The 27,002-nt window shown below is 36.3% G+C and overlaps 1 protein-coding gene across 1 annotated transcript in view; it reads right to left on the reverse strand.

Moving 5' to 3' along the window:
* Positions 1 to 484: 484 nt before the first annotated feature.
* Positions 485 to 27,002, reverse strand: part of LOC132432967 (uncharacterized) — a gene marked incomplete at its 5' end in the record, with an annotated part of 201,659 nt that continues 175,141 nt past the window's right edge. Inside the window, 4 exons of the mRNA XM_069541055.1 lie at positions 485 to 652; positions 5,089 to 5,248; positions 20,195 to 20,358; positions 25,377 to 25,629. Coding sequence (XP_069397156.1) covers positions 485 to 652; positions 5,089 to 5,248; positions 20,195 to 20,358; positions 25,377 to 25,629 — 745 coding nt within the window. The remainder of the gene's footprint in view (positions 653 to 5,088; positions 5,249 to 20,194; positions 20,359 to 25,376; positions 25,630 to 27,002) is intronic.

Consider the following 27,002-nt stretch of genomic DNA (forward strand, 5'->3'; position numbering starts at 1 on the left):
TCATGAATAAACAACTCTTAATGATGGAAAACTGAAGCACGTATTAGACAGAGTGCATTAAGCTATTTACCTTCCAAGAAGCAAAAGTTACAGCTTTAAAATAAGCAATTTATAAAATTCAATGCAAAGGCAACTCAAAGTCTTAACTGAATGAGTTACTTCTTTTTATTAAAACTTTCCATGGCTTCCCACTGCCCGTGATAAATATGTAGGCCTGACTAGTGTGCACTTTCCTAGTTTCCAGTCTACCTCTCTAGGCTGATCTCTCTCCTTCTTTCCATCCTTCGTTCCAGCCAAAACAAATTGCTTTCAGTTTTCAGACTCTCTTGGTATTTCCTATCACTATACCTCGACTCACTGTCTCCTTTCTCTTAGAGATGATAATTGGGTCGATAATATTCGGTTCATAGTCTCATTATTTAATTGCAAAGACAGATTCTGAATACAGACTTTTGCATGGAAAAATCTATCAAGTGTTTCCACCTCAAGCCCCCATCAACATGCTTCCATTTTTTCTGTTTGCTGCCACCTTGCAACTTATGACCCACGTCAAAGCTTTCACCGCACTCCCTGGCTGTATTCCCCAAGTAGAGATGAGTAATACTTCCAGGAAAACGCGGCAGTCATACCACGACACAATGCCCGCAATTCTCTGTGTCAATAACAATGGTTAGTTTTACCTCCTTAGTAATTCATCGGTAAATGTAGGTTCAGGTTTTCTTAATCATCTCCTTTTATTAAAAATTATAAATTGTATAGAACCTTCATAATAGAATTTCATCAAGAATGAACTAAAGCACTCAATTGTTGAGGTCCCTACCCAAGTACACAAAAGTAGTGGATAAATAGCAAGGATAAGAGAACAGGGTGTGTTTCTATGTGTGTGTGATTCCCTGTATGTACACATTCATGATGAGAGGTGGGCAGCTCCTTCTCAGAGTATCTTACATATTTCCACTGTACAGCCGTCCCTTAATAAAAACTACTCTAACGTACAACAGAAATATTCATCTTCATTAATTGCATATGGTAGTTCTCAGATAATACAGACACTCGAGAAATAGACTTTTTAGTTATTGTGTTTTCCAGTTACACTGCTTGATCGGATCTCTACATTTACACTCCGTTGTCCCACGATGCACAACTGCCCTAACTCTCCAACTCTGCCTAGCATCCTGCTACTTCTATGAGCTCCGATAGCCCATTCTAAAGTGATAGTTTCTTTAAGAAAATAATTACAATGTAAATTAGTCTTCAACAAATAGTAAGGCACGTTTTGGAATTAAGTGCCTAAGTACTGAAGCTTTGCTTCCCGATGTGGTTAAAACCATTATATAAGTTGAAGCACATCCATCCAATCTGTGTACCTAGAAATATCACTTATTCTGTTGTTAATGAAGGTCCTACAGCACAAATTTATTAAAGGTATACTTTTGCATGGGGTAATAATTGGGTCGATAATATTAAATTCATAGGCTCATTATTTAATTGCAAGGGCAGATTATGAATACAGCTTCTAAAATGTATTTTAATGAAAAACACTACATCCTGACCTAATCATATCAACCTTATGCTATCTAATTAAGGATGCAAAAAATCATTAGAGTCGCAAAATATTAGTTCCAGCTCCATCAGGCTGTGAGCTGCCCCTTCATGAATATATATTTTTTTACTCCATGATAAATAGTTAATGAGGTAAAAATGACAAAATTTGCATGTAGGCAAATTAGTTTAATAGAATGATGTCTTTTCTGACTACTGAAAGTGACCTTTTCCTTCTCAGAAACATGGCTAAAATACTTTGGAATTATCATCTGGCTGTCTTTGCCCAAATGATAAATTGTATGTATGAACAATATAAAAATTACAAAATGCAATAATCCTAAATTCTCATCATACTCTAAATGTGCTTTTGCATTTATCAATTTAATAAAATGAAATTAAGCATATTATAAAGTGTCCATTTATGTGGCCATTTTTAATCCAGAGCATAAAAATGAGAAGCACGTGCTTAATAGCTGGCACTATGGCAAAAATCTAGATCAAATTTTTAAAGCACAAGAATTCTAGACTACTTACTTGAAATACTTTTATATTAAAATGTCCACTCCACTCTTAATTTAGCATTTTAGATTATAGATGACTGCTCTCAATTAAACTGGTATAATATCTTGAAATCAGTACATCAATTATTCAACAGTGCTACCTTACTTCCCTATTGAAATAAACTAGACAAGCAATCATAAAACAAGTTAAGAAGAATAACATACAAAAATTAATCATAAGGAAGAGAAAGGCTTCATAGTATAAACACCAGGTCATGAAGAGATGTGACAAACAAATAAAATATATACGTCTATCATTTAACTTTGAGAATGTTTCTGTGTGCTTAGCAAACATCACTCCAACAGCAAGAAATAACAGGTGTTCTACAGATTTTCAGATGATTTGCATACACATCTCTATGAGTCTCATCACTGATGGATGCTGAGTCTGTGCTGTGAAAGGAACAGCAGCAATTCATCCAGATGTATTAACTTCTGGTGATGGCTCAACAGAATCTAAGCCAAAATATTTTACTTAAGACAAAAATGCCTTTGATTAAATCGTTTACTTTGGTTACATTTAATCAAATTGTCTTTTCTCTGATCCATCTGAATGTGGACACACAGTCAGCATGATGGACTAGAAACTCAAGTGACACTCTCTTCCTGAGTTCTACTCTTGTCCATCACGTGTCAGCTAAGCCATTTTACAAAGAAGAGAATAAATATTAATTTTAAAGAATTAAGGAATTTCACAATCTCCTTTAATTTTCCTTCTAGCACTTAAGCACTAGTTGACTTCTCCCTCCCTCCCTCTTCTCCTCTCTCTCCTCCTGTTCTTCCCATTCTCCCCCATCTCTCATTCTCTGTCTTCTCTAGCCAAAATAATTCTCTATTTTTCTCTGTATTCTCTTGTTCAACTCAAATCATTTTGGTACATAAGTTTGGTTGCCTTCCAAATTTCTAAACTTCCATGTTGTGAAACTTAATGACAAAATAAAATGAACAGGCACTTTGAAATTATCCTAGAGAGAAAGTGCTGTTTGCTTGACTTTTAGGATCATTTCAACCACTTTGGCCTTTTAAAAAGTATGCTGTTAGTCAAGGATTTTTGAAGAAGAAACCAAAATGAATATAAGGTAAAGTAAAAACTGTTTTACTTCAAGTCAAGGACAGTGGTCTTGAAAATGTCTGCTGTAATTTTAAACTAATTATTAAATTAAGAGAATTCAAGACACATTGAGTATATTGTTAGTAAACCCATGTGGAATTTTTTTAAAAGCTAATGTTTAGGTTTCTATCAAGTAGAGAAGAGGACGAGGTAGATTTTATGTCTATTATATGGGCAGATTAAATATGTTTAATAATTCAATGGTTCATGCACACATTCTTTTATGTATTGAAAAAATAGACAATAAAAATGTACTATTATTCTGCAGACCCTGTTAGGGCTTGAGGACACAAAGATGGAGAAACTATTGGTTTATTACACAAGAAGTCTTCGTCTAAAGAGGAAGAGGAACACACGGGGAGTTAATCCCTAGATTGTGTGTTAGATGCTGGAAAGGTCAAGTAAAACAGGCAGCTTTAGCAAAAAAGAGATGGTTGTCTCTGGCAGCTCCACCGAGAAAACACTCAAACTGAGCCCTGGAGAATAGTTTGTTTGCCCAGTGGTACGTGAGGAGTTGGGAGGCTGTCTTTCCAAACAGAGAGGAATGTACGGTAATGTGAAACAGTATGACATATTTAGCAAATTATCCGTATTTTATATGGCCTCCTCATATTTTGCTAAGAAGCATTTGGTAAGAGGAATGTTCAGAAAGGATGGGAGAGATGAGCACACAGGAGATGTCACTGGAGAGGTAGAAAAGAATCAGATCAGAGGGCAAACACACAATAGTATGAAGTTATTGAAGGTTTTATGACAGGGGACTGCAGGGTCAGACTTGCATTTTAGAAATACTATTTTGACAAGAGACGAGAATGAATTCATGGACAGTGCAACAATGTGGCAACTGTAGCATGAGATTGAAGGCAGAGAAAGCCATTGGCAAAGTATGGCTGTCATTCAGAAGGTGGGTATTGAGGTCCTAGACATAGGTAGTAGCAAATGGAATAGAGAAGAGGAGATATTAAGGAAGACAAAGAAAAGTCTAGAAAAACTCTTGAGTTTTAGATCTTTATGATTCAGAGTACATGAAAATGCCAAGTACAGAGATTACAGAAGTGTAAATGGCACAGGTAAAATGTATGCATTAATTAATTAACTAAGTCGATTTTGTTTGGACCATACTAGGTTTTAGGTAAATTCGGGACACTCATCTGGAGATATCAAGTAGGCTGCTGGATTGTATTTTGGGGGGACTCAGAAAGGAGGTGTATTCTGGAGACACGTATTTGATCATCTTCAGGTGGATGGAAGACACAGTTTGAAAGGAGGTTTATTAAAGAACTATGGAGAGTCAGACAAGGAATAAACCAAGTACAGAACCCTGGGAGACGCTAACACATAAGAGCCTGGTGAAGCCAATGAAAAAGGCAAAGGAGATTTCTCCTGAAAGAGGGAAATTAGTCTAGGGGACTGACTAACAAAAGCATCAAAGGAGAAAGGCAGAAGTAATATCCCTTCCCTCCTGTTCACTCAAAGTCACTTTAAAGCTGAAAATCTTGTCATGTGTGGAAACTCATTCTTTTATGTTCTTCATAACCGTTGTGTATTTTGCCATATATATATATATATATATATACACACACACACATACATATACACATACATATATGTATATGGCAGGTATCAATAAATATTTTTATAAGAAAATAAGAGTGCTGAACTATAAGTACCATCTGGTCATGTCTCCTCATCTCGACTAATAAAAAAATAAACATACAATTGAGCGGCAAGATTTGTACAGTGGTGGTGATCAAATACAATAGTAAATGGCTTCAAAAAACAATGTGAGAAAATTTAACAGCTGACTGATATGCTAACGGAATGAGCTTCTTTCGTGCAGTCAAAACACAAATCTACTTCAAACCAACTCACCTTCCTTCTCTCACCATTGAGTCCTCTCCATTGCTCAGATCTTTTTACTATATAGCTTAGCTCCTGATTGGAAATCTCCAAATCATATGGTATAAAAAACTTGGTTTCTTCACTGTGGATGCGCTGAAATGCGTCTAATATCCAGGAATCATTGTGCAATCTAAAAGCAAAATCATTTGTTATTTGGTTTTTTTCCCAAATATTGTTTGCTTTTTTCCAAAAATGTTATTAAACACTTTGTCTCTTTTATAAATTTCTATGTATTTAATTCACTAGTCCCCTTTCTTTTTCAGAAATTATTTGACTAAGATTCCAGAAATGATTTAATGATTTTCTCTGCTAGATATCATAATCCAACAACAACAATTTGGGATTTTTACAGCTATCTCCTAGAAGCCTACTATGTCTGATTCTAAGTTATAGACTGTAGAAAAATGAGAAATATTTAGCCATTAGTTTGTATATGAGTGTCCAAATGAAAGGGATTTGTCAAAGGGAATTTGAGTTTGGATTTATATTTCCTCAGCAAGTTGGTTTTAGTGTCATGCCACAAGCTCAGTCAGCACAGAGGTTTTGCTTGGTTGGTTGCTTTACAACGTGAGTAATAAATGGACAAATCTGGTGAAGTATCTAACCTGATGAGCGACTCATTTAATCTTTTCCCATTTTTCAAAACATCTCCAAATATTCATTTAGAAAAGCACTGCTTTTCTTGTGATATTGATAAACTGACAGCAAAGTATCTTACTAAAAAATATTAATACTTCATTAGTAACATTTAGATGAGTACTATAAACATTAATTAAGCCAATGCTTATGAAACTTTCCCATAAATTACCTCTAAGTTCAGAGAAGAGAAGATGTGTATTCTATCCCTAATCTATCAGTGTATTTGTTTTAATACAATGCTTGTTTTTTGTAAAAGTTTAAGTAAAATTAAAACTCTGGGGAAATATCATATTTATCCTGTGACTTAGTGGACACTTGGCTGACCACGTTTGCCTGGAACCAGTTTAAAAAAGACAGAATTGTGCCACTAACAGTCTGTAGACCAGATCAAGAACCCTAATGCATCACAGTGTCAATAAACTACCCATCTGAGAAGTAAGTTTTTACAAGATGCCCAAAATATAAATTGGACTATCAAGATAATTAAGGATCACATGGAAATGTCTTTCTACACGGTGTGGAGAATTTTAAGTATTTTCTTTCAATGATCAGGATAATTATATTTTGCTTTAAATGGGCTAGATAATAAAATTTAAATGTATTGCTTTCCTATTATAATGGTAGTTCATTTCACATTCACTGTGTTACCTAGCTTTACCTTAATCCTGTCATTTACATATTTACATGTTAAAATCAAAAGTTAGTCTTACTCTTTATAAGCAACAGAGAGAGAATTTAAACTCAGAGTTAACTCCAAAGTTCATTTTATTCCATCATCTGACTCTTCAGTGAAAATAAAAGACACAACACATATCTTCATTTAACTAGATCCTTTCCAAAACAGATTTTTTTGACCCTTCTTGCCAACTAAGATGCATGTGTCTTTTTTCCCCCCAACTATTTTTCATTCATCACATAGTGGAAATGCAGTCAGCCTTCTGTATCTGCAGGTTCTATACCTACAGATTCAACAAATCAGGGATTGAAAAAATTTTGAAAAAGAATTCCATGAAGTTCCTAAAAGCAAAACTTGAATTTGCTGTACACAGGTAACTATTTACATAGCATTTACATTGTATTAGGCATTATAAATAATCCACAGATGATTCTAAGTACAGGTGACCCTTGAACAACATGGATTTGAATTGTTCAGATCCACTTACACACAGATATTTTTCAATAAATATAGTCACCCTTCCTATGTCTGGGTTTCACATCCACAGGTTCAGCCAATCATGTATCACAAACTTAATACACAATCCGCAGTTCTACAGTTCATTGATTCCTAGGAGGTGGAACCCCAGGATTTGGAAGGCTGACTACAGGACTTGAGCATCTTATCTCCCGGAACCAATCTCCCATGGATACTGAGAAACAACTGAAAAAGCAAAACTGCCACCCGGCGTCTCTGATGGTCCACATGGCTTGGTGACATCTTGAAATGCAACTGCTATTCTTACTATGTTTGGAGATTCTAGGTCAGCAATGTGAGTGATTTGCTAGTTGTCTTGTTAAACAAGAACTAGGCTTTACCATTCTCTTAAGCTTGTTTAATGTAACATTCATCTTTTTCTTTTAATGGTGGTAAGATTTAATGCAGTTAAATTACTGTCAATTTGCTGCCATAAACATTTTCTATATGAAGATTTTAAGTGCAGGATTATCAACAATGCAATTAACTTTGAATTAATTAGGAATCACAGTCCTGTTTCTGCTAGCTTCTGCTCCTTTTGCCCAGGAAATGTCTGTCTCCTCTTTACATCTCCTTCATTCTGGGTGAAAGAATAATTATACAAATATCCAAGCCAGGATCTACAAGATGGTAAACAAATGCTTTAACAGAGAACAAAATGGCACATTGGAATGTGGAAAGCTGTATGAAGGTCAATTATGTTTTATTTTGATTTTTAATATTTTTTTTTTGCCATTTTGAGTGGCATTTCCCAGTGAAAAGCTTCACTATGGGTTGTGAATGAGTCAACTTACCAACCTCTATTAGTTTTTAGCATATTTCTCAGCTCTACAGAGCCAGCTTACACAAACAAGGAGAAAATAGTCTATGGTCATAGTCGTATATGCAAAATTTAGAAATAAATTGAACGTTGATAATTCTGTAATTCATTTGATAATATAATCAGTCAAGCAATATAACATTTATCCAAAAGTGAATTGTTTTATCCTTTTGGATATTTATCAAATATCCTTTTGGATATTTGATCCACAATTTGGATCAAATTTGGTGAACATCTATTAAACATTCACTTTTTTGGTTCTCTTGAGAAAGTTAATGATTCCAGCTAAATGTTAGAATAATTTCTATTAAGATAAAAAATGTAAAAACAGTTCCAATTTCATAAATAAATCGGGCATTGGTAGACATTGATGACAAAGAGCAGCAAACTATTTTCTCTGTGTATTTACAGTATTAGAATTGTTCAATAAAATGTTAAATTTCAACTTTCCATGATCATATTTAGTTATGAAAGTTTGTTATTTTCAAATAGGTTAAAGATAACACAAATACACGCATGTATTTTCATATTTTTGCCATTTTGGGTATGTGTGTATAAATATCAGATTGAACTGAATAAAATTGAAGATACTGGATCATATTGGATGAAAGAGAGAAAAGGAGAAAGGCAAACATGGAAAGAATTCTATTGATTAGTGAATCTAAAAGGAGAATACACAAGGTCATTGCACTACTTTTGCAACCTGTGTAGGTTTGTTTTTAATAAAAAGCTAAAATTTTATGATATTCTACTGAAATACACATTACATGGTGATGGTTGAAAAATTTAATTTCTTTTGACAATACAACTATTCAATATGTCTAAAAATTTTACATTTTTAAATTTCTTCAAAATGTAATTAAAAGAGAGACTACATTCCACCTGTTCATAAAGCCTTAGGCATTATTGTTTATAGAAATAGGTCACATATTATGCCACAGGTTCTGGTGATGGACAATGAAACAAAGTAATTTACAAAGTCCTCTGCCCTGTGTCCTACATTTGAAGCGATTCACTGCTTGATGAATGGCAGAAGCTATTATGTTTGGTTCACATCTGAATGTGGGTCATTTACAGAAACCTAGCATGTGACATTTCTTTTCAAGCTAAAAAGGACAAGTGTGAACATTTAGCTAATATAGTATTTTAAGGATCATGAAAAGGATGGAAGCTATGACTTAAAATAGCTCTAAATTCAAAAAATATATAAAAATGAAGAAGAATCAAATATGACTGCTTATTTCTAACTCCAAAAGTTACAAAAGATTTCAGCAGTATGGCTTTATACATATTGTAGTCAATGTGCTTATGATTTAACTTTGAAAACTACTTACCTGCTGGTGTAAATACATTAGACTGTGGCATGTACAGCTCTGAATAGACAGCATGTAAACAGTCAAGCTTCTTATAGAGTGACAAGCGTATGCTTGCTGAAATTCATTCATTCATTTTTTTTAATATTTAAAATTTTTTTCTAAAATACAAATATTCTTTAGCAGAATTGTTGAACACTGTAGATGAGGTGTGACACTGAAGTGCTTATACGTATGGAGAAAGCTTTGGTTGGCTTTCTAGAAATACTTGAGCAGTCACCATTCTGTTTAATAGTAATTAAAATCCAAATGGCTTTGGTATGAACTTGTACTAAATGGAGAAAAAGGGAAATACAAGGAAGCCATAAAGAAGAGAAAAAATATAAAGAAGGAAAAGTAATTTTAGTAAAAGGAAAAAGAAACTCAGAAAGTAAAAATGTGCACGCAATGGGAAATAGTGAAGAACCACCCGCATCCCTCCACCACCATTTCCAGAGACAGTCCTGTCACAGGGTTCTAGTTATGAAGTGTATATCCTTCAATGTATGTGTAGAGTCTCACGTTTGTAAGGGGACATTCATCCTCCTAATTCACTCCTCATTCATGTATTTACTTGGTCAGAAAATATTCACATGTGTCTATCAAATGCCAAGTACTTGGTAAGTGCAACCAGTAGGGGAGAGGATAGGGGAAGATTCCTGGAAGGAGGGGGAAAGGAGCACTCATGACTCACAGAGTGATGGGGCGGCCACAGAGTATTAAGGTTGTACAATGTGGGGAAGGCATGGCCGCAATCAAGAGACCCCATATTTGTAAGAGTAATAGGAGCCATTAAAGCAAGAAGAGATTTTTTTTAATTAAAAATGATTCTGGTGACACTGAGAATAGATTAAAAGGGGCAAGAGGGAATATAAGAAGACTAGTTGAAGGTTGCTGTTACAGTAAGTCATGGGAGAGATTAGGGCATATCGGACAGGGAAAGGACCCTATGAATGGAATGAGATGAACTGGTTCAAGAGCTGAGGAGCCACCAGAACCTGGAGAAGGTTTGTATGGAGGGTGAGAGAGAGAAAGTGTTTGAGGACACCTCCCACGTTTGTTTGTTTGTTTCTTTTTTCCAGAACTGGATGGGTGATCTTGAATTTACTGATATAGGAAACCCCTTCCTTCCTTCCTTCTTTCCTTCCTTCCTTCTTTTCCTTCCTTTCCTTCCTTCCTTCTTTCTTCAGAACTGGATAGGTGATCTTAGCATTTACTGAGAAAGGGAACCCTGCGTGAAGAGGTGATCTGGAGCAGAAGACAATGAGTTTCTTTTCAGAATGTCGATTTGGAAGTCCCATTGACATATATACGTGGAGTTGTCAAAGTTCATAGAAAGTTCTAAATTGCTTAATTAAATTCATATGTATCTTGGAAGAGCTAAATTTTAGAACTAAACTTAGCTGCCTAAATTACAAATCTGTTAGAAATATACAATTTAAATCAAGTAACTTGTTCCAAAGGAGCAGATCAAGGTTTAAGTTTGATTTTACTACTCACATTTTAAAGATAAATGAAAGAGAGTCAGAGAGGTGAAACTATTGCCAGAGGACACACAGCTGGGAAGTAACAGAGCCAAGATTCAAGCCAGATATTGAACCACTACATCACAGCCATTCATGAGGCAAAAATTAACCACAGATGTGAATTTTAAGTAATCTTATTGTTAAAAAAATTAAGAAATATGACATAGAAGTAATATTGGAGTTTGGGGAGTTGCAAAGACTGCGTAAAGATAGGAGCTGCAACCTTAGGCAAATGACTTAAAGTCATGAAGGCTTGGTTTCTTCCTATGAAAGGAGATGACAGCAACTGGTCCTGAATCACAGACTCAGTCTGAGGTTTAAGTGAGGTAATCTATATACTGTATTCAAACCAGGGTTGGCGTATACAGTAAGTGCTCAGGACACGACAAAAATTACTATTCAGTAACTAAAAGGAAAACATTAAAACTTTTATTTGTAATCTCCATTTTGCTGATCTGTACGGCATGTGATGGAAGTTTTTTGAACCTATACTTGGAGATTCTGAAATTATTATGAGAGCCAATAATATATTTGTTAGGGTTAGGATTCTATTCTTTCTCACGACCACAAGGGCCAGCTCTACGAGTTCATACTGTCTTATATTGCACTGAGGGAATTAGGTCATGTAGATGCATCAGGTTTACTAGGGAAACCCAAACTAGAAAGAGTAAGTGAACCAGAAGAACTTATGGCAGTGTTTTCTCAAATCAAACTAATCTGTGAGGTCTTAGCCACTAAGAAAACACAGGGCTGATAATAGGTCCTAGTCTCATGATCAACATCGATAGCAAAGGTATTGCTCAAGCACTTAACCCAGACCTAAGGCTGAGACACCTTCTATCATTTGTGCTGCTGCAGGATGACAGCTCCATCACAAGTGTGTCCAAGATCACCAGAAACTCGTCTGCTGTTTTGAGCATCTAAGCATGCCACATATTAGCCTACTTACCAGATCATTAAAGAGAAAAGACTACTCAGATAGGGAGGTGGGGTGTAGGGATTTTGGGATAGTGGAATTGAGTATTGGTGAGAGGGGAGCTAGAGATCATTCTGCACCTATGATGTGGTCAGCACTTCCCAAGGTCCTTTGGATTTCTTACATCCAGTGCCCAAATGTTTTGCATTTCCCCTGCTATGTGCATCATCATGACCCTTTAAAATTTCTCCTTCCACACTGCACTGTATTTTTTTAAAAATTGGCTGTTGCCAAAGAATTCAAACTAAAACCCTATCCTGATCACTTGGATAAATCAAATTAACACACGTGAGAGCCATGTGTGTCCCTTTTCACACGTCTTCATTATACTCTGGATGAGTTCAAAATAAAAAACACTTGGGAGCTAGTGTCATTTGAACATACAGACTGTGAGCCCCATTTTATCTGAAAGAGAAGGTGTATCTTCATCACGTAGATATTGTATTCATTTATTTGTTCACGTGTTTAATCGAACACATATTAGTTGTGCGTCCGTTGTATTCCAGACACTTTTCTGGGTCCAGAGAGGAGACTGGTGAATTCTAGAGTTAACAATCTTGCCTTCAGTCCTCAGTCCAGAGTTTCTAGTTATTTTGCCTCTATAGTTCTTTTTCATTTTTAGTTGACTACTGATGTAACATTTAAAATACATGGTTCAGAGTTTAACATACCATTTTATGTACATGTAATCCTCATTGGCTTGTGGCAGCAAACCAAAATTGTTGCTCTTTTTGTTTGATTATTTGTTTGTTCAAGTGTTTTAGTAATAAGTATAGTGAAAATGCTTCAGGAAGATTTTTAGAGATTATACATAATGCTAAGGCAGAGAAGTGGAGAATAACATTGGCTTGTACACATTATGCTATAGGTGCAAGTACTTACATGGAAGTGAAAAAGGAAACTTCATGTCCCCATGACCTAAAACAAACCCAAACCACAAATTTGGACTGTGCCAACAAGATAATCTACACATTGTCACCTCATTCAGGTACATATACTGTCTTAACACCTACTTGCTATTGGTCAGAACTCACATACCCACTTTCCCACAAGCTCTGGATTTAAATAAATAAATAAATAAATAAATAAAAGGAGATCCAGTAGGTTAGTTTCTTTTATCCTAGAGTTATAGAAGCAGGCTAATTTACCAAAACCCAGTTCACCAAATGACTGATTAACAATTTAGACTTAATTGACCAGCTTTTATTTTATTCTTATAAGAGAATATCATGTCAAGGAATGTTCTATTTATCTCTGACCCAGCTTCTTGCAGCTATAGATGGGGATAGTTGGAGTAGAAATAGACCCTTCTATTTGCAGAAGAAAACATGGAAGGGGAGTCAGGATACAGCATGAGGTCAACCGCCCACATCAGAGAGCTTGGTTATGGGGAACAGGGGGAGGATACCGATGGGCTTTTGGCAAATGGGTGATCAGTGAATTGATCTGGACCCAAAGCAATGAGCCATTTTGGTTACAATTTTTCAGTTTACTGGAGCTGACACAATGTAGCATCCGAATCTTTTAAAGAGGTCTATTCCTATACAAGCATGTCAAAGTGTACATAGTTCATTTCTGCCTCTCAGGGCGTAGAGTGCCCATAACTCAGTGACAATTTAAGAGGGATGAAAATTATTTAGCAATATTTAGAGCTTTTTCCTTTACATGGTAAATAATATTTTGCCTTTAGTAAGGAAAATTGTAAAGAAGATTGATTCCGAAGTGGAAAATCTTTGATTGTCTTATACATATTCCCTAGACAATGAATACGCTCATAATATTCTCATCAAAATCTGTCTTTAAGTTATTTTAATCTAAATTAACTTTCCTAAGTAATAAATGACAGTAGCTAAAACTTATAAGGCTATTCAGAACTATTAAGACAATGATCAAGAAGACATCAGCGCCCCAAATACTCATTAACTCGAATATCAGTCTTTCAGATTTGTGTACTGCTTCCAGGAATATAAAAGCTTTAACAAATCTGTCATTTAAATTGTGGTTTCTCATTATCTGCATATTACAAAAAATATGTGTGCAGCCTATAGATCTTTTGGACTATTTAGGTAAAGAATTTAGAGTTAAAGTATCCATATAAAATCAATAGAAGCTTTACTTGGAAGAGTTACGAAGAACGGTGCAAAGCTAAATATACAGTAAACAGTCTGAGAGGTGTAGGTGGTCATTAGAGTTTCTCCCTTATGCCAATGCCTGTAGATGACCATCTATAAAAGTTTGGTAAAAAGGAAAATTAAAAAAAAAAAAACTCTGGGGCTTCCCTGGTGGCGCAGTGGTTGAGAGTCCGCCTGCCGATGCAGGGGACACGGGTTCGTGCCCCGGTCCGGGAGGATCCCACATGCCGCGGAGCGGCTGGGCCCGTGAGCCATGGCCGCTGAGCCTGTGCGTCCGGAGCCTGTGCTCCGCAGCGGGAGAGGCCACAACAGTGAGAGGCCCGCGTACCGCAAAAAAAAAAAAAAAAAAAAAAAAAAAAACTCTGGAAAAGAAGAGCTCTATCACATCCAAAACATAAGCTGATGGATTAAAATTACCTAAAAGAAAAACCAGTAAGATAAAATGGCAAAACAGTTAATATCTAAAGATAATACAAACTTAAAGAACAGACCAGAAAAATAAAAGGATGTCTCATTTAGATCTTGACACTATCCACATCAAATGAATTCTACATAGCTTATGATAAGGAATTTAATGAAAAAATGTCCAACTTAATAAAAATAGAAGCAAATAATTGTAAAATTTCTGAATGAGGAAAGATTATTTTGATTAAGAGATATTTAAAGTCATAAAAATGATCAAAAGGCTTTACTGTATATGAATTATAAATATCTATTTTTTCAAAATAAAAAATTAATTTAAAAGATAATTTTCAAATGGAGAAAATATCCACAAGCATTAATACTGTTATTATATATTAAACTCATATAACTCAGTAAGAAAAACATTTAAATACTCTATAGAAAGAAAGGCAAAAGGACACTTAAAAGGCAATTCACACAAGAGGAAAATATAAATGTGTGATAAGCATATTGAGAATATTTAGTGACTAGAAGATGCAGGCACATTTAGAAAAGGATGAGATTTCATTTCTTCCATGAGATTATAAAAGGTTCGCACATGATGTGAACACAACTTGCTAAGTTTCCTCATGCACGGCTGTGGAAGCATAACTCTATACAACTTCTCTAGAAAATAATTTCACAATAGTTATCAAATGCCTTGGAAACATCAAACTCTCTGAACCAGAATTTCTGGGTCTCTAGGACTCTATTCAAAGAATGATTAAAAATGGGGACAAGACCCTGAGGCTTAAGATGTTCATCAGAATTATTTATAAGATGCACAAAAATGAAAATAATCTATTGTCCAGGAATAAAGCAATATTTAAATATTTTATACTGCTTATATGGTATAAAATATTGTATAGGCATTGTATGTTCATGAAATAACATGAAAATATCATATAACATTAAGTTTGAAATCAACATGTATCAGAGAAAGAAAATATCATATGATATCACTTATGTGTGGAATCTAAAAATGATACAAATGAACTTATTTACAAACAGAAATAGACTCACAGACATAGAAAACAAACTTATGATTACCAAAGAGGATAGCAGGAGGTGCGGGGGGGGGGATAAATTAGGAATTTGGGATAACATATACACACTACTATACATAAACTAGATGAACAACAAGGACCTACTGTATAGCACAAGGAACTCGACTCAATATCTTTTAATAACCTATAATGGAAAATAATCTGAAAAAATATATATATATGTATAACTGAATCACTTGCTATACACTTGAAACTAACACATTATAAATTAACTATACTTCCATTTAAAAAAACAAACAAAAATCAACATCTAAAGTTATACTTACAGTACAATTTCAACTTTGTAAAAATAAATATACACAGGAAAAGACTGAAATAAATTTATCAAAAGATTAACAATGCTTTGTTTCAATGGTGAGATTATTGATGCTTTTAATTTATTTTTTGATTCTTTTCAGTAGTTTCAATTTTCTTACTAAATAACATATCCTTACTATAATAAGGAAAACCATTAAAAAGATCAATGTTTTTTTTACAGCTACAAAATCCAGTCAAAGTAATTACACCCAGCTCAAGAACCTCCTTGCATAGAGGCAAAGAACCAGCATTCCGGTCAATTCTTCTCCTAGAGCTATGGAAAGTGAGAATTTTTCTAGTAGAAACACTTCAGCAAGAAATTATTCAGGCTCTTGGAGAAATGAGATCCAATCAGCCAAATTCAATAGGGTCCAATCTGGAGCTTACACAGCCAGTCCCCATAATGTGGAGCTTCTGGTGCCCAGAGCTACACAAAATGCTCTATTAACATCCTGCACCACAGCCTTGATCTTCTTTGTACTTCCTTTATGCCAGCAGTGTTATCACATTTTGACAGCACTGATTCAAAAGCCCGGAAGAGTTAGGAGTGTTGCTTTAACATCTGGAATAGGAATGCTAACCTAAATCAGTCAACATGCACAGATCCATATTGGGATTTTTTCACTGAGATGAGTTCTTCTGATTTCTGTGTCTCTTTGCCTACTTTTATGTCAGAGTAAAACCCCATTTCATTGACCAGATGCCTCTGATGGTGACAGTGCTTGCTTCATAGAAGGGCTGGGCTGCCCTGCTCTCCACCATCTCAGAAAAAGAGAGTTTAGAAATAACAGTAAAGAGATAATTATTCAGCAGACATGTTGGAGTGACTTTATTTATTTGTATGGAAAATACAGGTATTTTCCCCGTTGGATACAACTGTAAATTTATCATCACCCAAAGGACTCTTAAGAGCATCTACTTCTAAAATACAAACAAAACCTGCTTACGGTTACTGAGCATGCCTAGTTCTGACGAGACAGGTTAAGCACAAAGACAGTGAGGGGGTGGGGGGAAAGAGTGAACAAAACTTGTTTATTCCTCCTGAATTTTGTTTTAGTTTCATTCTCTATGATGTCTGGACACTTCCTCTTCCCTTAATCATTTCTTCATCCATTACAGATCTTCCCACACCTCCTATCAACCCTTCCCCATGGGGTAATCTTCCTGTTTTATTTTAAAGCAAATAACTATTTGTTTAGGTAGCAAAAGATTAAATCGCACTTATTTGGTGCATAAATTTTGTGCTTGCATTGTTTTATACTTTACAAGTACTCTTGACAATAAAAATGTAGACTTTGGAGCAAGCAAAGCATCGTTGTAAACATTTATCTTATTTTAAGTGAGAAGAGATATAGTGATATGGGAATGAAAGAGACCTGCCATGACCCGATCATTTTTTTAATCCTACGAAAGTCTAAACAACATGATACACTATTTTATTTCTTTAACTCCTCTAGGAAACTCTAGTCATATTAAGTAGTAGTTACACTTCATGTAGAGCCTCTTGTAAGATCTACATATACATGTTACACAAGAAAATGCCTAAAATCCAGCAAGTGAACATCATTGCCTAAGGCTACACGACAAGTTAGTGAGCAAATGAAAACTGAATGATCACGGAAGACTTTCTTCCCTTCCCCAGGAACGCAAGTGCTCAGGAAAGATGACATGCAGTGCTTCTGACATGTCCAAATATAAACCAAGACTGTGCCTAAACAACGTGGATCCCCTGACAATTAGACAACTTTACTACCCCTATGTTAGTGACCAAAGGGCCCCATCAGAGAATGATCAGTCTACTGAAGGAAAAGTTAAGGAGTGAATTCACCTCCCATTTCATAGGAAATAATAATGGCTACCAAATGTGCTTGCATTTGCAATTGTCCTTATCTCTTTACCTATCACATCAAGAGATAAGACTTTTTTCCCTAAATCCAAGGTTTGTCATCACATGTACTCAACTTCGGGTCTTCAGAGACCTTGCTCAATCAATCAACCTCCCTTGCTTAGACATCCTCCATATTTCTCCTTCGTTTAGAATTATCATATAGGCATATTAATATATTCAAACCACACCCATATTAAAAGCCACTCTTTTTAAAAAACTTTTTTCCAACCACTCTCCATTTGCATCATGGTTTTGTGAAAAGAATTGGCGGTAAGTCTTGACTCCGTGTCCTTCGCTCAGCCCACTGCAATCTAGCCTCTACCCTACAAAGCAATGAAACTCAAGGCTTCCTCCACCCAAATCTGTAGTTTATACTGTTTTCTCTGAGCTCTATACTCATCTATACTAACGTCTTATGATATATTTTCCCTTGTCAATATCAAAGATATCTCAAGGTCAATCTGAGGGAAAATTTAACCCATTATCTCCTCTAAATGTTTACTCTCTGTGTCCTATCTCTAGGAATGCTACAGTCATCCACCCATCTGCCCAACTCCAAAACTTAAGGTTCTACTAAATGTTAACCTTTCCTTCACCTTCCAATGAGCCCAGTAGTTATATTGGGTCACTTAACCATTTCTTAGATATGGCTCAACTGTCCATTTCCTGTGTCATTCATTCTCTTTAGTTAAGGCTTTTGACACTCTTTGCCCAAACTATTAAGATAGCTTTCTAACTAGACGTTCTTGTTTTCAACCTGGTCACTATTAAATCTCATCTTCTTTTCTATGAGCAGAGTGATCTTCCTAAAGTTAAAGACATTTAAAATCTTTCAATATTTGCACTTTATCATTAGAACAAATTCAAGCTCCAGAACACAATATTCAAGACTTTTCTCATCTGACTTGACTATATTCCTAATTTCAACTCAGCCAACTGCCCTCACCCTATATCCTATACTCCAGCCATATTAAAATACTTTTGATTTGACAAATATATTTTCTCATAACAATATGTTCTTATACCTCTTCCCTTCACCTGCAAACATGTTTGTTTTTCTTCTAGCTAAATTATATTAAAACTTCAAAACTTATTCAAGAGTTATATTTCAACTGAAGCACTTGGCTACTGTCCCTATGCACCTCCAGACCTGGGTTGGTTCCTTTCCTCTATGCTCCCAGAGACTCCTATGTTGACCTCTTCCTAGCACTTTTTTTTTAATTATGTAAAACACTTAGCATGAAATCTACCCTCTTAGCAATTTTTTAAGTGCACAGTATAGTACTGTCAATTATAGGCACAGTATTGTATAGCAGATCTCTAGAATTTAATCATATTGCATAACTGAAACTTTATGTCTGTTGAATAACAACTTCCTATTTCTTCCTTTCCTCAGCCCTTGACAACCATTATTCTACTCTCTGCTTCTGTGACTTTGCTTTTTTAGATATCTCATCTAAGTGGAATCATGCAGTATTTGTCCTTTGATGACTGGCTTATTTCACTTAGCATAATGTCCTCAAGATTCATCCATGTTGTTACACAATTCAGGATTCCCTTCTTTTTTAAGGCTGAACAATATTCCATTGTAAGTATATACCACATTTTTTCCCCATTCATCTGCCAATGGACACTTAAGTTATCTCCACAGCTTGGCTATTGTGAATATTGCTGCAATAAAAATGGGAGTGCTAATATTTCTTTGAGATCCTGATTTTAATTTTTTGACTAAATCTCCAGAAGTGGAATTGCTGGATTATATTACAAAGCAACAGTAATGAAAACTGTATGGTACTGGCATAAATACATACGATAGAGCAACAGAACAGATTAGAGAGTCCAGAAATAAATGCGTGCTCAATAACTGATCTTTAACAAGGTACCAAGAGTACACAATGGGAAAAGGATGGTCTCTTCAACAAATGGTGTTAGGAAAATTGGATATCCACATGCAAAAAAATAACCCTATATAAAACCATCCACAAAAATCAACTCAAAATAGATTAAAGACAAGTATAAGACCTGAAACTGCAAAATTTCTTTTAAAAAAATTTAGGAGGAAAGCTTCATGACATTGGTTTTGGCAATAATTTCATGGATATAGGAATGACTTTTAAAAAGCACAGGCAACAGAAATAAAATTGGACAAGTGGGACTGTATCCAAATAAAAAGCTTCTGCACAGCAAAGGAAACCATCAACAGAGTGAAAAGTCTTCCTAGCACTTTTTATACTGCCTTATATTTGTTACTTTTCTTGTTTTGCTTCACCCACATATTTTGCTTGTTAAATTAATGACCTGTCAAGCCATACTCCATGATATTCAGGATCAAAGTTGAAGGAGGATTCTCCTACTGGTGATTTTGGCAGGGGTGGGAAGAGAGGGGAGAAAGTGGGTTAGAAGAATGAGGAAAAGAGAAGTTTAGACAAGCTTTCCAGGAAATTTCCCAGAATGTCATTGTGTATCATTGTGTATTACTCCTTGTTTCCTGTAGGTCCTTAGTTTGAAGAGACAAGTATAATGATTTAGAGCAAAATTAGTTCTCCCTATAATGGAGAAAAAAATTCTCCAAAAGAAATAATTTCCCGGCTGGTCTTCATGACAGTAAACACACAAGAAAGAGATTTCTGCCTTTGACGTGGAGACGTGGTTCTAACTTCTTCAACTATCTTCTCACAGCCCAGTCATAGAACAACAAGACTGGAGGCTGAACACTCGGAGGAATGGAACCACTGAAACATCTTACCTGAGACAATACAAATATAAAATCAAAGGTGAAATGATGAACAGGAGCACGTAAAGTAGCACCGTGAGCACCACACCAAGGATTCCTGATTGCATGGTTTTTTCAAACATCCAGTACAGCTTTGCTGCATCAGCTACAGGAGCCTCCCCGTCATGTGAAAGCCGCTGACAAAAGAAGATACAAATTACAAAAATAAATAAATAAGATAAGGGTGAAAACACTGATCATCAAGTTAGATTCATTTAAATACACAAAGACCAACTGAGAGTATAATTTGTTTTTAAATTACATTTTCAATGTGCTGAAGATATCAGATCTTCAGCTGCAGGAAGAAAAAGACTGGATTTGCATGGTTGGTTTCCCAGGATTTTCTCATCTTCCCTATAGGCGTTTAAATGTGTGCACTCTACATGCAATCTATAAAGTAAAAGCCATGTTTTATTTATGTACTATTAACTTCTGAATTTAATGAGCACAAGATATGAAGGAATTAGATATGATGGTGGAAATATTCTTTTCTCTCTGAAGCAGATTTGAAAGGAATTTAAATTGTTCTATGCATGAAATAGATGGCTTATTTTAGAAACTTATAAAAGTTATCAGGCTACTTAATGTGATCTTGAAAACCAAAGTTTACATTAGGTCAATTTAATAATAAGTCTTTATTTTAGACAAGGAAAACCATATTATATGTTGGGTTAGAAATAAATACAAGGCATTGAGGTCTTTAAAAGCAAATATAAAATGCTATGTACCTAAGACATTGCCATATGACATCTTTGACCTTTGAGTTTATAAAATATGAATGTTCTTTAATTATGACTCTCATGATCTCAAGTGTAAGTCATATGCCATATAAATGTAAATAAGGTATTTTTTTCGCCAATGTAAGAGAGAAAGAAGAATTTCTCTACTTTTTAAACTGACAATTATATAACTATAGCTTAGTAGGGCACGTTTAAAACTAATCCACAGTACACAGGTACAGATAAAAACAGAACCCTAGATAGGTTAATGTGTATCTTCCCTACACCAAAATATCCGTTAGTGATTGGGCAGTGATAGAATTCAGCTGTTCTGACTCTCGACTGCTTCTTCCATCACCACTTCAGAACTTTTATTTTTACGCTCTCTACTTGTTAATCGGTTTACCGTGAGAAATGTGAGCTTGGTGCTAGGATTTTAGGCAGCAGATCTGTAAGGGTTACCATGTATTTCTCCTATTCCATATCTTCCCTTCTGCTGCTTTTTGAAAAATAAAGACATAGACATGGGATTCGCTGATGAAACAGACAAAAAAAAATGATATATGTTTGATGCTGATAACATAATCTAATCAATAGCTGCTAAGCATTCATCTGACCCACACGTATGGTATTGAATGCCTACTAAGCATCAATAAGCTCTGAAGATAAAAGAGTGAATAAGAGTACACAAAAGCCCTACCTTCTCGGAACTTACATTGAAGTGGGGATGGGGTGGAAAGCAAATGATAGTAAACATGTAAGTAAGATGAAGTAACATACGTGGTATATTAGAGAATGATATTTTGAGGAAAACTGTAAAGCAGGAAGAACGTATAGGAGGAATGAGCTGTGTTATTAAACATTTTGATTAGGAAAGGTACCACCGAAAAGGTGTTATTTGAACAAAGACCTGAAGGATATAAGGGAATGAGCCATACACCTCCCGAATGGTATTGATCACACACTGAATATTTTGATTCCCCAACTAGATTGTAAGTTCCTGCTTGGACCACTGGGGCAGTAGTGGTTACATCGTGTAACATTCACACAGCATAAGTATCATCACTTCATTCTAATCCTCCTGCTGGTTTGTTTTATATGTATGATGGCTTAGATTTTCCAGTTTCTTCCCAGATGGTCTCTCATTTGACTCTCTCAACAAACTGTGAATTGAGTAAGGTAGGTGTTACTATTTATGGGTATCCTTACTGTTTTGTAATTCATTGAGGAAATTGAAGCCTGGAGAGGTTGACTGATCCAACGCCATATCGCTGACAGCAAATCTTTTCCCTACTTTTTATCTAGACAAAGGCTCAGTGAGAGAATGAATTTATGAACCCAGTGGAATTTCTGAGCATAGTATCATGGATGGTGGTCAGAGGACTGCATTGCCAACCTCTGAATCAGCAAACTGAGAGACAGGCAAACTGTTATCAGCAACATCAACAGCCAGTCAATGCTTCAGCCTCCAATCATTCCACCTGCCACATACCCTTTAGATTTCCATGAAAAAAAATGGATCCAAGACAAAAATTATTAGTGAAATTAGGTAGCATCTCTCCTGACCGGCCAACTGCGATCAAACACAGATGATTCTGAGCTTTACCTGCTAGAAGGAAGTGCTGGAAGAACTGGGAGGTATGAACTCGGGCAACCTGAATTTCATTAGTGACACTGAAACTACGATAACCATGATGCCATGTGGAGCAGTAGTTCTCCAACTTGAATAAGCATGAAAATCATCTGGAAGTCTTGTTAAAACCCAAAGCCGGGCTTCCCTGGTGGCGCAGTGGTTGAGAGTCCGCCTGCCGATGCAGGGGTCGCGGGTTCGTGCCCCGGTCCGGGAAGATCCCACATGCCGCGGAGCGGCTGGGCCCGTGAGCCGTGGCCGCTGAGCCTGCGCGTCCGGAGCCTGTGCTCCACAACGGGAGAGGCCGCAACAGTGAGAGGCCCGCGTACCGCACCAAAAAAAACCCCAAAAAACAAAGCCCCTTCAGAGGCTGGCCCCATTCCCAGAGTTTTTACCTCAAGAGTGAGTGAGGTACAGGGCCTGAGATTCTGCATTTCTGCTAAGTTCCCAGGTGAAACTAATGCTGTTGGTCCAGGGACCTAATTTTAAGAACCACTGCTTTAGAGCAGATCTTCTCAAACTTCAGGGTGCTGTTTTATCACCGTAGAGCAGGTTAAAACACATCTTTTTATTCAACTGGTGAGCGTATCCAAGTACGGACTCCAATGCTGCTGATCTGTGGATCACATGCAGCTTTCGAGTTTTCTTAAAGACAGCAAACGTGGATGTCATCGGCAATGAAACATGATGGATTCTAACTAGAGATTGAATATTGTGCAGACTGGGAACGAGCCGTCAAGCTTTTCTTGCCAAGTGGAGAAAGATATGGGTGTTACACTCATCTATTAGAATCCAAGTCAGCTTCCATCAGGTTACAGGCTTCTGAACTGGTTCGGAGATGGCCCTGCTGGAGGTTACTTTCCTGTAGATGACATCAGAGACCCCAGAGTAAATTAAGACAGCTCATTTTGTCAGCTGCCTTTGATACCGTGGACTATTCAGCTAGTAATCTCTCTAGGGGACCTGTCTGGAAGAAGGAAAGCCATTCCGGGAGAGCTGCAGACTTTCCTTATGAGGAGATCTCAGAAGATCATAAAGGACAGTGGCGCATCCTCCCAGACGGCTTCCCGTGTGGTGTTGCAATAGGAGCAAACTGGCCCCAGGAGGAACTGTGAGAGGCCATGGGCTATGGTCCTACTGGAATGCGGACAGCATCCGTCTCTACATCTCCTGCTCAACAAACCTTGATGGTACGGCCTTGTCCTCACGAACCTGGAGTCTAATCAGAGGGGTGAAGGAACTTAGGACGGGGTAGAAAACACGACCACTTCTGACTGTCATCAAGGTGGTCCATGGTACTGAGGCTTCAAGGGTGGTCACAGGTTAGAACTTGAAAACAAGCCTTCCAAGCACTGACAAATTTTCCTTGGCAGGGAGGCTAGAAGCTAGGTACTTTGGTAGACTCGATGTTCACTGTTTGTTTTGATAATATTAAAATGACCTACGTGGTTGCAGAGTCAACTGTCACATTTGTCTGCAGGTTCTAAGCAGAGGTCGTTCCACTCCGAAATAAAAAGTCAGAATTCTCACACGAGGCCTAAAAGGTCATTAGTGGACTCAGTACATCAAGGACCCCAGTCTTGTTGAGAGCAGCCCAGGAACCTTGAGCAAGTGAAAGCCAGCCTAGCAAACAGCCAAGGGAAGGGAGACACCTTCTCAGTAGAGGGTCTATCATCTTGTCACAGTGTGATTTGGTCCATGGAACCAGCATCCTTGGCAACATCTAGGAGTCTGTTAAAATGCAGAATTTCAGGCCCCACCTGCTGAATCAGAATTTGTATTTTGATAAGATCCCCAGGTGACATGCAAGCACATAAAAGTTGGAGACACACTCTTGCAGCGTAGCACGGCCTGAGAGATAGAAATAAGAGCTGCAGGCTTTGCAGATCCGAACCTACCACAGCACCACATTTTCATGGATGTGGAGCGGACAGCAGTTTGGTCTTCAGTTCTAAGAGCACATGATTAATGGTAGAACCCATTTCAAATACTGTGAATAAGCAGAGTCCATCAAAAATCCCATCCCTATGACCTGCTATAGGCACAGTGAATATAGTCTAAACACATATATAGCAGCTGGAAACCTTTCTTCTTAAAAGAAGAACTACACCAGTTAAGGAATATTATTACATAAATTTAGATAATTTTACAAATGAATATTTGATTTAGAATCATTATTAGCATTTTTATACATAATCATATGTTAGTACCTCATTCTTAATTATGAAATCCTAAAACTATATATTTTAGAGTGAAGATGCACCATTTCGTCATTTCATAAACATCACAAATGTCAAAATAAATGCCTAAGGAGTAATTTTAAAAATTATTTATTACTTAGAAATGTTTAAAAAGCTCTTATTCTTCTTCTTGAGTGTATCTATTATGAAAGAGTATTACATCAAAAGGAAATAAATAACCTAACAAATTAGAGGAACTACTGCACGATTACTTTTTTATAAAGTTTGGCTGTGAAAATCCTTAATATTAAAAAAAAGTTACCAAAAATGTTACAAAAGAAAGCTTCTTTGCAATAATGTTGAAAATGTACCAATTAGTTTAGATTTTATCTCCAACATTATTTTCTACCCATTTTGCAAGTGTTTCTTTAACATAGCTAAAATTACACTTAAAATGATTATATTAGACATCCACAATTTTTTATTATGAAAAAAATGAATAACTTCAATTTAAGATGAATATTGAATTGTACATGACTATTGAAACTTCCCGTGTCAACTGATTTGTGCACTAACGTTACATTCTATGTCAAGGACTCGTGTCCCGATTATTTTACTTGACTTACCCCCAGGACAGTATCCACAATAAACACTGCCAGTGGGTCCAGAACTGTCCATAGTCCCATGGTGATGATTAACTTTGACAGGACATCAGGGCAGAAGGCAAACAGTACCTGACAGCCCCATCTGATCAGAACCAAGGGAAGTACCACTGCGTTCAGCATTAAAGGCCCCATCACAACAACAAGCAACTCTTCTCCGATGCGAAGTAAAGAGCTTGGGTAGCAGAGCTCAACCGTGAGGGGGGAAAAATGGAATCTATGGGAAAACAAAGCAATCACATGTGTGCAAAGGAGAAGAAGTCTATAAAATGCTGCATATACAAAACACTTTATAGAACGAAATGCTTTCTTTTTTTTGTAGAGAAAACTTGACACTTAATAGTACCCCAAAATTAAGTGTTAGAAGTCTTCATCTTTTCCTTAGAAACTCCGCAACAGCTCACTTTTGAGGAGAAGGCAAATTCTACCTTGTTCATTGTTCTTGTAAATTTCATATGCCATGATAGAAAGGATATCATTTTGATCCACTGAGCAGAGCATTCTTTAGACTAAGAACTGCCCAGCAGGTCACACATACTCATTAATAGGCTATTTGAAATGCAAAGTATATCAGTGGACTTAGTAATGACTCAATCTCTAACAGAAATCAGAAATATAAATAAATCTCAGAATTCTCCAGAATTTTGACATCACTGATTAATTTTGTTTGTGATTCCTCTAGCTAGACCCCCTAAATACAACAACAACACTGCTGACAACAAAAACATCTAAAGGGACAACTTGACCTAAGGCTTGAATCCAAGGTGAGCCCAGTAATTCAAGCAGCCTTCACCCAGGCTTTGGCACCCTCTTTCCATGCAAAGTGAGCCTTCGTTGACTCAAATTTTTCCCTCCCCTGTGTTTCAGCCTTCTAAAGTTATTTTGTAGTTAATGCTGCTTGTGCATCTCAGCTCTCTACTAAAAAGAGTTCTTATCAGCTTATCAGCTCTCTACTAAAAAGAGTTCTTCATTTATTCCATTCCTTGACCTTTGCTCTGAAGGCAGTTTTTATGCTTTGTTCTTAGGCTGTTGTGAATATCAAATAAAATAAGGTGTATACATTTCTTAGCAGAGGACCTAACAGAGTAAAAGCAGAAAAAATGCTCACTGTGGCTGTAGCTATTGTCATGTCTCATAACTACAATGTGACATGGAGCTAATGTATGATTCGAGCCTGCGGAACTAGGCAATAGTCAACAAAACATCCTAACGTATTAGGTCCTCTGTTGCTTAAGAAATTGAATAAGCTGAGCTACCGGGATATTTTTTTGCAGTCTCATTTCATTAACAACCAATAAAGATAGAGCTTCCTTTTCTATTGAAGAAGTAAGAGAGCAAATACAAAAAGCAACTAGCCCAAGCAGATAATATTTATCCTTTCTGCTTTAGAAACTCTCACACAAAAGAAAGAAAAAAAGAAAGAGGAAAGAAAAAGAAGGGAAGAAAGGAATATAACAGCTATATAAAATTCTGCCATGAAAATACAGTTATTTAGTACATTTAAAGTTGCATATTCTATAATATATTCAGATATTTGTGATTTAATTACAAAAGATGATCAAAAACTGTATGTGTGTATGTATAACACAC

Source organism: Delphinus delphis, chromosome 10 (assembly GCF_949987515.2).
Source record: "Delphinus delphis chromosome 10, mDelDel1.2, whole genome shotgun sequence".
In the NCBI taxonomy this organism is placed as follows: domain Eukaryota; kingdom Metazoa; phylum Chordata; class Mammalia; order Artiodactyla; family Delphinidae; genus Delphinus; species Delphinus delphis.